This window comes from Topomyia yanbarensis, chromosome 2, assembly GCF_030247195.1.
Source record: "Topomyia yanbarensis strain Yona2022 chromosome 2, ASM3024719v1, whole genome shotgun sequence".
Lineage (NCBI taxonomy): Eukaryota > Metazoa > Arthropoda > Insecta > Diptera > Culicidae > Topomyia > Topomyia yanbarensis.
This window is the reverse complement of record NC_080671.1, coordinates 254660329-254673848: the sequence shown is the minus strand read 5'-3', so window position 1 is coordinate 254673848 and position 13520 is coordinate 254660329. Positions and strand designations below refer to the sequence as shown.

General features: G+C 37.1%; 1 protein-coding gene across 1 annotated transcript; it reads right to left on the bottom strand.

Annotated features, from left to right (window-relative positions):
* Positions 1-1089: 1089 nt before the first annotated feature.
* On the bottom strand, positions 1090-2659 carry LOC131683073 (SERPINE1 mRNA-binding protein 1-like). Its single transcript, XM_058964897.1, has 2 exons — positions 2500-2659; positions 1090-2436 (listed from the first exon to the last, which is right to left on the bottom strand). The coding sequence occupies exon 2, from the start codon at positions 2422-2424 to the stop codon at positions 1198-1200; it is 1227 nt and encodes a 408-aa protein (XP_058820880.1). The 5' UTR covers positions 2425-2436; positions 2500-2659; the 3' UTR covers positions 1090-1197.
* Positions 2660-13520: the final 10861 nt, after the last annotated feature.

Here is a 13520-nt window from a genome sequence, read left to right as displayed (position 1 = left end):
ATTTCGCGACAACAAATCTTGAATTCGGAACAATATATCGATGTGATATTCACTCTATCGGATTCCCCAATGTTTCAATTAGGGAATGAAGCATTTTGGTGTGGATCTGAGCTGCCGTTTACTAGCTAGGGCGATCGGAACACAGCGCTGTCCTGTTTTGCCATACAAAATCAGAATTTTGGATTTTGACTATTGATGTTCAAATTTCGCGACAACACGCCGGGACTTATATTGAACCAATCTATGCGGAAAAGATCTCAAAAATTGCGCAATATACTAACTTAGGGAATGAGTCATTCTGGAAAACAAATTGGCTATAGTTTTTTGTGAAAAATGAGTTTAACCAGCACAAGGTCGCCATCCGATTTTTTTCGCTCCGGTACTGCCTTAAGTAATATTTTCTGCGAGGGAGTGCAAAGTAAATGCAAAAATGGAAATTAGCATTTTTTCGAAGACTCCATATCAAGAAGACTGATATCTCTTTCCTTCCCCCATACAAACGAGAGGCGACAGAGGTTACAGCGCCTCTATTGGAAGAAGGGAGGAAGCTTTATGTAAAAATGTATATGTGTGTGTGCATCACTATGGAAAGTACCACCTTTACCCGCAAGTGGCGTTGCTGTTACTGTCTCCGGATTCTGGACAGAGTTGCCAGTCTTCTTGATATGGAGTCTTCGATTTTTTCTAAGTTGATGCAAATTTGTTATACATTCCTAGAGTGATCTGCCGCTAGCACTGAACTCTAGATTGCATAACAATACTTCCTTAAAAACAATGCCACATAATGCTAAACATTGGGCCCTATTATCACAGTCACGTCACTTAGTGACTAGAAGGAAAATTCCTTCTAGTCACTAGGTGACGTGACTGTGAGAATAGGGCCCATTTACGATTGACAATTCTCTTGTTCGTTTGGAATGACATTGACAGTAAAATTGGAATTCCAAACGGAAAATGGCGTCTCTTTGTTGTTCTAGTCTGTTTAGGCGTAATCAGTCTGTCTCTTTTTTGCACTACACCGGTGTAGCACCAGGAAATAACGAAAACGCCGTAAATAAAGGCTTTGATATGCATTAAATTGAAACGAAATATTTGTTTTACTTTATTGGTATGTTTGCAATATTCCAATATAAAACTAATGAGAAATAAAGCAACTGCTTACGAAACATGGTTCGTAAAAACGTTAGTTATTAATTACTAACCTAGTGATGGAAAATCGTGTTCATCGTCTACTTTGGGAGCGGTGTTTTTGAAACGGGAACTTTGTTTTAAATGTTTGTGGTTACCAAAATTTGCATCATTTGATTGGGGTAAACGACTGCGTCGCTCACGTTTTTCCATGTCTCCTTCACGTGCGTCTACAGCATCTTTCCTTTCGTTTTCACGTTTTCCAGTGCTTCTGATACCCTTTCCGCCACGCCCTCTAGAGCGACCAATCAATCCACCACGCCGCCCATCATTAAAGTGAACTTCAATTTCAAGAACTTGCTTAGATTTGCCAACTTTCTGGATTTCATTTTCTTCGTCAGCTTCGATTTCTGCCTTCTTTTTATTCAAAGCCACCATTTTCTCCCACTGCGCTGCATTCTCGCCTTCACCAGCTTTTCTGAGATTATATTGCGGTTTGGATCTAATAGCAGCAACTTGAGCTTTCCACTCGTCTAGAGTCATTTCTTTCAGAATATCTTCAATGGGCAATTTACTATCTGGTACATCGGAATGCTCATCCTTGTCCTGTTCGGAAACGGTCCCCTTACCATCCTCAGAATCTTGTGGCATATAACCATCTTGATAATTGTTAAACTCTTTTGCATCTACCTTCACACTGCCCCAATTATGCGATCCTGTTCCATCGCGCTTTTCTACTGGTTTTATACCTGTCTTATTGGATCCTGATTGTCGGTCAAACTCCCGTTTTCCGCGAATTTCTAAACGCTTATTACCGTTCTGAGACTTGCGTTGAACATTTTCGTCATTGTGAGTCTCGCGAGATTTTCTATTCTTGTCCTCATGCTGTTCTGACACTACCATGTTAATTTTGACTTTTCTTTCAGAATGTTTCCCAGTATAGTTGTACTTGTTTCCGTCGTCACGTGTACGGATATTATCCTTCTGAGTTTCCTTGATTGTAGGTTTCTCACCACGTTGATTATATAAATTATAAACCCCTGCCGACTTTTTTCCATCCGATTTCTCAAGATAGTTATTCTCGTTATTTATTTTTTGTGTCGTTTTATTTTCCTTTTCCGCGTTTCTAGCATTTTTCGACACAGGTTTTATAGCATTTTCTGCAACTGAAGGTTGTTTCCTCTGGATTTTCTGTTTGTTCTGAGTTATTGTGACAAACAATTCATCCCCTTCATCATCGATAGAGAAAAGTTCATATCGATTAGCCACATTTATTCCATAGGAAGTGTTCTCCATTTTGTAATACTTCTATTATCGCGTTCATAAAAAAAAAAATGTTGTAGATATCTAATAGTTTGTTTTATAAAATACCTTCACTTAGTTCGATTTAGCATTCGTACAGTTAACAAACGGGGAACATAATACCACACACTTTCAGCAACACAATTTTTAATTAAAAATGAAAATTTTCCTTCTTTTGCATGACACTTGTAACCTTCAGTCGACATTCACTGTTTCTTCCGAAACAATCCCTCCAATAGGTGCCGGGCGTGGTTACACTCTTATATATACACACAGATAAATTAAAATATTGCTTGTGGCACTAAAGCGGACCCTACGCGTGCAGAAATATTGTCAATAAATCGATTATTGATCAATATATTGATCGTGTAAGGGTATTTTGAAAATATTGATCATGTAGAAATCAAATGGGATTGACGTATTGAAGCAGTCTTGACAATATTCTTGTCCCGTGTAGGGTCCGCTTAAAAACTGGGGTGGCATTCCGCGTCTCGATTCAGCGGACCCTACACGAGACAGAAATATTGTCAATAAATATATTGATAAGACTGCTTCAATCAATCAATCCCATTAAACTTCACAGAATCAATATTTTCAAGATGAACTTACACCATCAATATATTGATCAATATATGATTTATTGTCAATATTTCTGCTCGTGTAGGGCCCGCTTTCGAGTGACTCGATTCGAAACGTTTTGAGGTCGTTTCGACTAAATTGCGGCATTAAGCGGACCCTACACGAGCAGAAATATTGACAATAAATCATTTATTGATCAATATATTGATGGTGTAAGGTCATCTTGAAAATATTGATTCTTTAAGCGGACCCTACACGGGACAAGAATATTGTCAAGACTGCTTCAATACGTCAATCCCATTTGATTTCTACATGATCAATATTTTAAAGCTACCCTTACACGATCAATATATTGATCAATATTCAATTTATTGACAATATTTCTACACGTGTAGGGCCCGCTTTAAGCGGACCCTACACGAGACAGAAATATTGTCAATAAATTTATTGACAAGACTGCTTCAATCCATCAATCCCATTTAAATTCTACAGGATCAATATTTTTAAGATGACCTTACACCATCAATATATTGATCAATAAATGATTTATTGTCAATATTTCTGCTCGTGTAGGGTCCGCTTTAGAATTTAAATGGGATTGATGGATTGAAGCAGTCTTGTCAATATATTTATTGATAATATTTCTGTCTCGTGTAGGGTTCGCTTTACGTATCGCATTCGACCAAGCGTTCGAGCTTGTTAGAATACGTACTAGATTTCGACTGCCTGTTCGAGCGCAAACTGTCAAATAAGAGAATACACTGAGAAAAAATATTTTTAATTCTGCTACGAATTAGTTTCAAATAACCAACTTTGGTAAAATATAGGAGTTGTTTTAATTTTAGTTTTTAGTTGCTTGTTATCGAAATATATTTGGATAAGTTTCGCAAATATAACATTTTTTTCTAGTACACAATAGGGGTGCGCTCTTTGAAATAAAATCGATGTTGTCAAACATAGATCCAAAAAGATCCGATGTAATACGGAAATACCATTTTTTCTTTTATGTACGAAAAATAAATTTACCCTTTCCAAAAATATTTATACTATATAAAACAATTGATAAAAGAACGAATCATTTCGTTTTATTGACGAAAAATAGTTTAGACATCGATGATAACTTTTATGCACCGTATGGTCCAATCGACGTCAGAATTACAAATAAAATTTTAGTTCATGCCAAATTTTTTTCTTGCATTCTTCAGCTAAAAACATTTGACAGGTATTTTTGTTATGGCTGAATATAATATTTACTTCAAGGTATGAGCTTTCAACTTTTGAAGTTAGAAAAATTGAACATTTTTCAATCGCTGATAGCTCGTAAAGTATTTGATGCATGGAAAAAATATTAAATATAAAATGTTGCATTTTCGCATGAGCTTGCCGGAAAGATTAAGAATTTTTTTAAAAGTTGGATCAAATTTTTTGCTTATTTTTTCTTCAAATAATAAAAATCATGTTAGAAATATTGTGTAAAAATTTTGCAGTGGATCTCAAAACGTTTTGCGAGATATTGCAATTATAACATTAAAAAGGGCAATTTTACGTCAAACGTCATGTTAGACTATCAGCACCGGGCGTGGGTATAAGCAATTTACTAACCGTCATCATAACACGACACCGCACCGGCGGTTGGTAAACAGGTTGGGAAATGGAAACTTATCGTTTCGGTTTACAGTGAGTGTCTATATTTGGTAACTTCTTCCAACCGACGCCAACGTTGCTATTCGCAGAAAGGAGGCACAACAAAGGAAAATGTAAAAAATAGGATCTCGCGATAAATGTTATGCAGAAGTGTTCTGCGTGAATTTTGATTCGACTCGTGAAAGATTTTTATTTTAAATAAAATTATGGATTGAGCTCAATAAATAAAACTATCGGTTGTGAGACAATAAATTATTTGATTGAATTCAATAACATTTTTTTTAAAGTTTACAGAAATTAAAACAATTATTGAAATTAAAAGTTTATTGTAACTTTAATGAAAATATACTTTCAAACCTCGATTCACACCAATTATTTTGTCGTTTGATACAATGAACAGTATTTGTTTGTATTCAATTACCCACAGTTTTGATTATGCTGTATGTTTTCTGCGTGGAAGTAAAAATGAGTGCATATAAGCAGCTTGGATTGAACTGGAAGATGTAGCATTATGTCAAGCTGGGCATGATGTGTCCCAGGATCCGATTGATGGGATGCTAGCAAGAAGCGGAATTTCATTGGCTTTGAAGCTTGTAAAAGCCCGAAAATTTTTATATGTGGAGGCCAATACGAAAGCTAATGATAGTGTCCAACGAAAATCGAAAATCGCTGCGAACAAATGGTGATGATTGTGGGGACTGTGGAAACTAAGATTCGAGAAGAAAGAAAATGCGTGTATTTTTCTCGCGCAAAGTTTTTAATTCAGGACCAGTAGTAAAAAGAAGATCACAACGATAATGGTTTATCACACACTCTGCAGCGCTTAGTTCAAAAACGCTGGATTTAATTGCTAATAGGTACGCATGGCAGGACACAGATCACACCTGTTATATCATCACCATCTCATTTCATCCGGTGGTTCATCATATTTTCGAGGGATAATATTGTGTTGTGGTCTACAGTCGTGATTCGCTGGTTGGACACTTTTTAACTGGACCGCTTTTTGTTGGACCTCCGCTAGTTGGACCATTGTCCAACTAAAAAGCATCTGAACGTCAAAATCTCGTGCCAAATTTACTTTGACAATCAATCTGACAATATTTAGAGATAAGAACAGATGCATTTACACTGCCAACATCTCCTTTGGAGCGTTTTTGACATTTGTCAGTCGGTCCAACTAGCGAATCAAATTCGTTAGTTGGACAAGGCTGTGGCCCAACCAGCGAATCACGACTGTATACTACCAAAGATCGCTTATTTGCCCCGTTTTCTATGGGATTTCCTATCTTCATGGGACTGACTTGCGATCATAGGCAGTATAGTGAAATGCATGAACGTGAATGCACTTGGAATTCAATTCACTTAGTCTGTAAATAAGGGGAGGGCGGGAGTAGACGGGGTTGGGTGGTTGTACTTAACTTATAAAAATGATATGTTTAATACATTTTAACATTTCTAATATTGTTCTTAGAAACAGTAACACGAAATGTTAATTAACATTATAATTTACGACGTTTATTATAAATTTAAACTAGAAGTATTCCGCATCGAACAATGTGGAAATATCCTATAATTCTAGGATAGCCACTTTTGTTAATTCGTTGCAATAGTTTTTGACTTACTCCGACAATTTTATGCAAACTGTGGATACATGGATGTGGATTTGACGACCAATTTAGTAAGCAGCGAATGTCACGTTCAAAATTTTTCGAACGTTCCACTGTTTAACCTACCTATGATTAAGACCCGTGTCAGGCCATGGCAAACACCTGATGATGCTTTGGCTCGTTCTAAGCACAGACAAACAAATATAACAATTCGAAGACTGATTTGGGAAATACATCGATGATATTCAAAAGAGCACATCTGAACATTACATTACATTATTGTCGCTTCAGCTCATCGCATCGATGCTAATGCATTTGACAGGCGAAGATCTAATAGAATTTCAAATTGTTTGAGTTAAAAGTTGGAGACACAGTACGCTACTTCGAACCACAGAGAACAGACATCCATGATCGAACAAAAATATTTAAAAAACGTGTGTAAACATCTGAATTAATATACGATAAACACTAGCGCCGCCACACCAACCTATCCCAACTATCCGTCAAATCCATTCCGGAACCGGTTCGAAATCCTAAACGGATTCAGTATGGAATCTTGCTCAAAGAAAACAACCGATTCCGACTCTATCGGTTGATGCATTTGAGCTGGAATTCATGCTAGAAGTCTGAACCGGTTCCGGACTAGTTTGACTGGGTAGAGAAATAACCGCTGTCAATTCTGTCGAACTCAGCCACAAAAACATGAAGACAGTAGCGCACCTGGTTTGGATGTCCCAACTACCTTCGAGACCGTTAGAGATTTTACACAAGTTGAATTCTGAAGATGGACGTCTGTTCTTTGTGTTCGAACTATGAAAAAATTCTTATCGCTGACGCTAGGAATTTGGCACTACCCCGCAGGACCGTTGTTTGAAAGCAAGATTCCGTGTTATGTCATTTGCCATACTGATAAATTGGAATCAAATTTATAATTTTTGAGCAATAACTCATTATTTGATTCCATCTTTGGAATTACCGTATCGACGACAAAATGTTGAATTCAGTTAATATATATCTGTATTAACTTGCCACAAATTCGTGTGTACCAATTTGCTCCAGGGTACGCACTTAATGTTTATTTCTTGAAGTAGATGTAGTTGTAGTTAGTATTTCAGCTCCAGCGATACAACTGATTGTAATTAGAATTAGTTATGTTATTGGCGCCGGAATACTACACAGTTAGGGGCCGTACACAAATGACGTAGCTTTTTTCTGGCGATTTTCGACCCCTCCCTCCCCCCTCGTAGCATTTGGTCACAAAATTCTAACCTCCCCCTTGTAAATGACGTAGCATATCTCTAACCCCCCCCCCCCCCACGCAACGCGACCGGGAGATGAAAAAATTTCATATGTTTTTCAATTCTTTTAAATATATGTCCTTACAAAATGTTTGACGACTTTTATCGACATTTTCATTGTAACAGCAAATTGCCTACAAAAGAAGCCCATTTCATGACATATATAGTGTGGATAGTTTTGTTTAGAATTTTACATGTCATAAAGCACGAAGAAAAGTTCACAATCCTGCAGCTGCCAACGATTTTAGGAAGCATAAGCTCAACTAAATTACTAAATTTTCTTTGATTGAATCCGAAAGAAAATTCAATTCAGCTATTAAAATAAGTCTACTAGTTAGCAATATTAGCTAACTAATGTGGAAATTTAAATCCGCATGAAAAATCTATCATTTTCTTTGCGAGCCTGCCATTCCGCGAACAGTAAAATTTACAAAATGAAAAAACCGCGTGAAAATCAACTTAGGAATGGAGGAACATTAAATTTTTTTCTCTAATTAATGGGTTTTGATGCCCGCCAAAAAATTAAAACTTAATGCTACGTCGCACAACTTCTGACCCTACCCTCCCCCTCGTCACACTTCATCACAAATTTGGTGTACCCCCCCTACCCCCTAAAATGCTACGTCATTTATGCATGACCCCTTAAGCTTTTTCGGGAAATCAGCCGGAATACGAATTACGAATACGAATTAGAACCAACCAGAATTTCCGATTGAACTTTACTTTACCCATAGGTGCACGCAAAGTTCATATATCGATTACTGGAAACCTATTGGCCGATAGTAGCGCCGGCTAGCGGCTACTTGTTGCCAAAGGCCTTGTTTATGTTATAAAGGCTCGCACAGAGTGAACCCAAATCTACCTATCGAACAGTCAGATGCCTACCTATCGTGCAAAGTAAACAAATATTCTTCTTTCGGAAATGTATTAGTTAGTTAATATCATGGCGAAATATTTCAATCGTCGAAACAAGACATTGTATTCAGTTTATTATGCTTTTTTTGTAACAATGTAAAATAAATTACATGGAATAGTATCAAGAATAAAGTGCTATAAGCCACGAAACAGTGGCTGACAGTGGGGAAATTCCGGAGAAACTATTGTTGGTTCAGCGCAATTCACAGCAGTCACGAAAGAGTTGACGATACTCCTTTTGTTCACGAGCACTAGATGTGTTTGGTGAATATTGGTTTGGAACTTCCTCTCAACGTGAATTTTGATAACTGTCTTTTAAGCACAAATCTCCGATCAACATGGGGAACGTGCTATTTAAACCAGTCGCTACTGATTCTAGTTCTAGGTTAGTTAGATGAGATATGATTACTATAACAACGTGCTCCGTGTATCAACCTACGAAAACAACGCATTTTACGCAAGTTAATATTATTATTGAAGCCACACATAAAATACTAACACTTAATTATTTTTGTTTTACTAAATACTATTCTGCCCAAGTTCTACAGTAATGTTTTCATTTCGAATGGTTACAGTCCAGCGTACCAAGTATTCATAAATAAGCCCACTATTCTGCGATTCAAAATTGCCTTTGAATATACTTAAAACCCAGATATGTTTACCCGGCTATGCTGTCTACAATATGACCACAGCTGATGGACATTTGGGCTACAAAATTTATGTAAAAATCAGTGTAAACGTCTATTACCTGGGGTATGGCAGTATTCTCACATACATTAACGCGCAATTTTTCTCCCATCCGAATATATTTGACTGCAGCGTCTGAAGGACGTACGTCAGATGGCTTCCGTATAATTTGGTAAAACCCAACTCTTCTGGCTTTTCAATATAATTAACAGTTTGGATTATTAAAAAAATCGTCGCACTTCTTTCCTCCCTCAATTATCTTGCAGAAGTTTGCAGACTTAGATTTTTACCGCATGCTATTGCATAAATCGATCTGGCAACCGCGATACCACAATTGGTCACTGCACAGTGACGTCATGCATTAAATGTGACAGGTGGTGGTCCTGTTGATTACATTTTGAATTTAGAGATTATTCGTATTCTCAAAATGAAGCATTTAAAATATATTGGGAATCATATTTTTAGAAGTATAAATGTTCTCCAGAGCGCCTTACAATTAAATTGTACTATTCCCTACTGTGCGAAAATGTACATGAAAGATCTAATAAGTGAACTAATTATTTGTTTTTCAATTACTTCTAGTGTTCTCTGAATCGGGAAGTAGTTTTGCGGTTAAATTTCTTGGTAATTAATTATTAGCACTAAGCTTATTTCAATGGAATTCAAATTTGTTAAGTACAAACTGCAAACAAAAGGACCAGCACCTGTCAAATTTGTGAGGTTAAGGCATTTCATACAATGGTCAATAATTCATTCAACACTGTCAAAACATCAGTCCTCAAACTGCAGAGCAGGGATGCCAAGTTTTTTCCAAGAAGTCTGTAATAATTTTCGAAAAAGTCTGGAATTGTCTGGATTGCCTAATTTTTTTGAAAAAGCTTGAGGATTGAATTTGAGGCTATGAACTTTCAGCATCTTGGATTGTTGAAATTTCCAGCTGATGCAAACTCATCAAAATCTATTCGCTTTTAGCGAACAAAAACTTTGCCATTTTATGTTTCCAGCTATTCTAGAAAGTTTTGTTTTCAAAATCGTAGCTCGAAAAGGTGATTTAAAAATCAACGATGCATTCTTGTATCTCATTTTGTTATTTTTCAAATTGTCTGGATAAATCTGGACAAATTTTCTGAAATCTGGATCAGATAAACATAAATCTGTATGTCTGGACGACGCTTAAAAATCTGGAAGAATCCAGACAAATCTGGAAGGTTGGCCTGCTGCAGAGGCAGAAATTAGTTGTGAATCGAGACGGTCAAGTCAACACTCGGTTTCTCGTGCAGTCGTCGTAGAGTGCGGATAGCTATAGTAAAATTACGTGAGTATTTTTTAAATTTTTGTGCAGTATTTTTTCAGGGTCAGATTTTCCAAAGTATCTAATAATTAATAGAGGATTTTGTTTCTTTCTAGGCCAAAGTACATTCCTTGCAAGAAGATGCAGGTTTGTGTTCTTGGTGATCAGCAGCACTGCGACGAAGCAAAAGCCAATGGTGTCCCATACGTGAATGCGGAATCTTTTAAGAAGCTAGAACAAGAACAGCTACAAAGTACGATGCCTTCCTGGTATTCGAATCATTGATCAAACAAATTCCACGACTGCTCGGTCCGTGTCTCAACGAGGCCGGCAAGTTGTCCGGTCTATTAGCGATCAGTGAATCGAACTCTTAGCAGATCGACAAAGTCAAGGCAAGCATTAAATTTCTGTAACTGTCGGTTTTTTTTTCATACGTTTATTTGACACGGCATTTGCAAAAGCTTTTTACGCCAGTTTCTTTTTTTACATAGCGCGTTACAAAAATCCTTAAGACTAATTTTAACTATACTAGTAATTTGTCTAAAACTAACACTGAAATCACTTTATTGTTTGCTTTTTTCCTTACATTATTTATTTCATAATGATCTAGTATTTTCGGGTGTATTTATTTACTTTTTTCTGTTATTGTCTAAATTTAAAAACTGAATATTCTAGGACACTTTAATTGGTGAATGATTAGCCTTGGACAAGGTGTGGAAAACTCGCTCACCGCCATGAGCGTACATGAATGTGTTTCCTTATACATCGTCGGGGGTTTACGCTCTCGTTAAAAAGATACAGACCCACACAACTCGTTCCGCATCACACCGTATGCGATTACGAAGAGAGAGAGGATCGGAAATCGCAAATTTTTTTAACGCGTTCCGCATTGCCGGTGCAGTGAGGTAATGAGTGCCATCGAACATATTCGGTAGCGAACATGTTCGTTCGGAAAAATGATCCAAATCTTCGTGCGCAATCCAGAAACTAAACGATTGAAATATATGACTGGACTGAAAATATCGGTAGGAGTCAGTGTCCGCCTGGACACCGCACGGAGTGGCAGTTTCTGTTGTGTAGGTTCAACTCGCAGTCATTTCCTTGCTGCGTGTTAACTTTATCATGCGCATGTTATCGCTCGAGTTGAACTCTACCATTGTATGTACAAATGCCGTACTTGCGATGTAGACAAGATGCGTGGTAATGTACATTGGTTTAGATTTGTTTGGATTTAGTTTAATTTTCAATGTTCAGGCGCATTCGGCTCCTTCCATGCGCTACATTCGAGAGGAAACTTAGATTTGTCTTCTTTTCTATGCCAATAAATAATCTCGAAAGTTGTGCGTTTTATAGCGTATCATTGCGCGAATATAGCTCACTACTTCCGGTGATACGCATTTGCATAAAATTGACAAAATATCGATTGTCGCTGATCAATTTTCTTGTTTTTAACTGTAATGATAATATCTTTTGCTTCAATCATATGATTATCCACGTTTAGGTGGTTTTGGCTTGAGACGAAGCTAGCCCAGGTTATAACTCAAATTGATATCAAAATAAATTAAGGTTCAAGTTACCTTTTTTAAGCAAGTGTTAGAATTGAACGCTTGGTAGTGTGCGTAGGAAAATTTGTGTTCAGCTTTGCCACCGGATTATCCATTTAAACCTTTTTAAAACTCTAAAAGAAGAATATCAGTCGATTTATTAGATAATCACGATTCAATTCATGCAAAATACCTGCTGGAAAAACCATCGGCTTAGCTAAATGGTGCTTTTGAAAAAGTGGCTGTGGTTTTTTCATTGCGCAGTTGTGTTGCGTACCCCAGCTCGGTGTGGTAGTGTGATAAAAAATCACAGCCACTTTTTCAAAAGCACCATCCAGCTAAGCCGATGGTTTTTCCAGCAGGTATTTTGCATGAATTGAATCGTGATGATCTAATAAATCGACTGATATTCTTCTTTTAGAGTTTTGAAAAGGTTTAAATGGATAATCTGGTGGCAAAGCTGAACACAATTTTTCTTACGCATACTACCAAGCCTTGAGGTAACTTGAGCCTTAAGTGATAACAGTTTCGGTTGAAACCTGACTCAGTTTCGAGATCAAACAAAAACGCATTCGTGCTAGGGCAAAAGAGTCCGGCGCATAAAGTTCATACCTTTTTGTGTGCATGAAATTAGGTGTGAATAAACAGATAGAAAGGGAATCATATGTATCAACTAATAACAATATAATAAAATATAATAGATAAATCGAAATTTTAAAAACAGTTTACCAAGCGAAATTTTCACTGAAATGCTGTTAAGTTTATTAAGTTTCTTGGAACTATTGCGCACTTCCCACCAACCTGGACTCCGCATTTTCAAAGTGCGAGTGATCGCAAAACTGTGAGCTGTCAAAACACATGTATTTCAAGCGATAGAGATGATACTTTCATAGTCAGACCAGTCGAACTAACCCAGGTATCTGCTACGCCGCCATGATTTTTATGCCAACATCTAAAACGTCGCGTTAGGGTCGATCCACAATAAACAGAATCAATTCCTTTCGACACAATTTTGTGATAGTCGAGTTTGTTTAATTTATTCGTGCATCATTATGGAAAGTTTTTGTTATTCACAGACATGCCAAAAACAACGCATTCCTTCAATTAGCTATCCAATATTTTCGCTTTTCAACAAAATTTCGAGACATTTAATGTCTAAAAATCGAGTCATGCCGTACGGTATCTGACTAGTGAAAATCGAGCTTCGAGCAAAACAATTTGAACTGTCAGTGGGGCCCATAATTTGTGTGCCCGCTGAGATGTTGACTTATGTCAGTTCAATACAAAAGGGATAGGGGTGCCATATACGTGAACTAACCAGTCTATGAGAAGAATTTAAAAGTGATTGGTAAGTGCGCAGTGCGGTTGGAATCCAGTTTTTAGTGCCACAAGCAATAATAATTGGAATGTGGATTGCGTGATATTTAGTAACAAGGATCACTGTTCTGGCGGAGTAACGGTGTTTGTTTCAGGCAAAATTTGTTCACAAAAATAGATAAGGCTAGTAACTAGGACTATAACCATT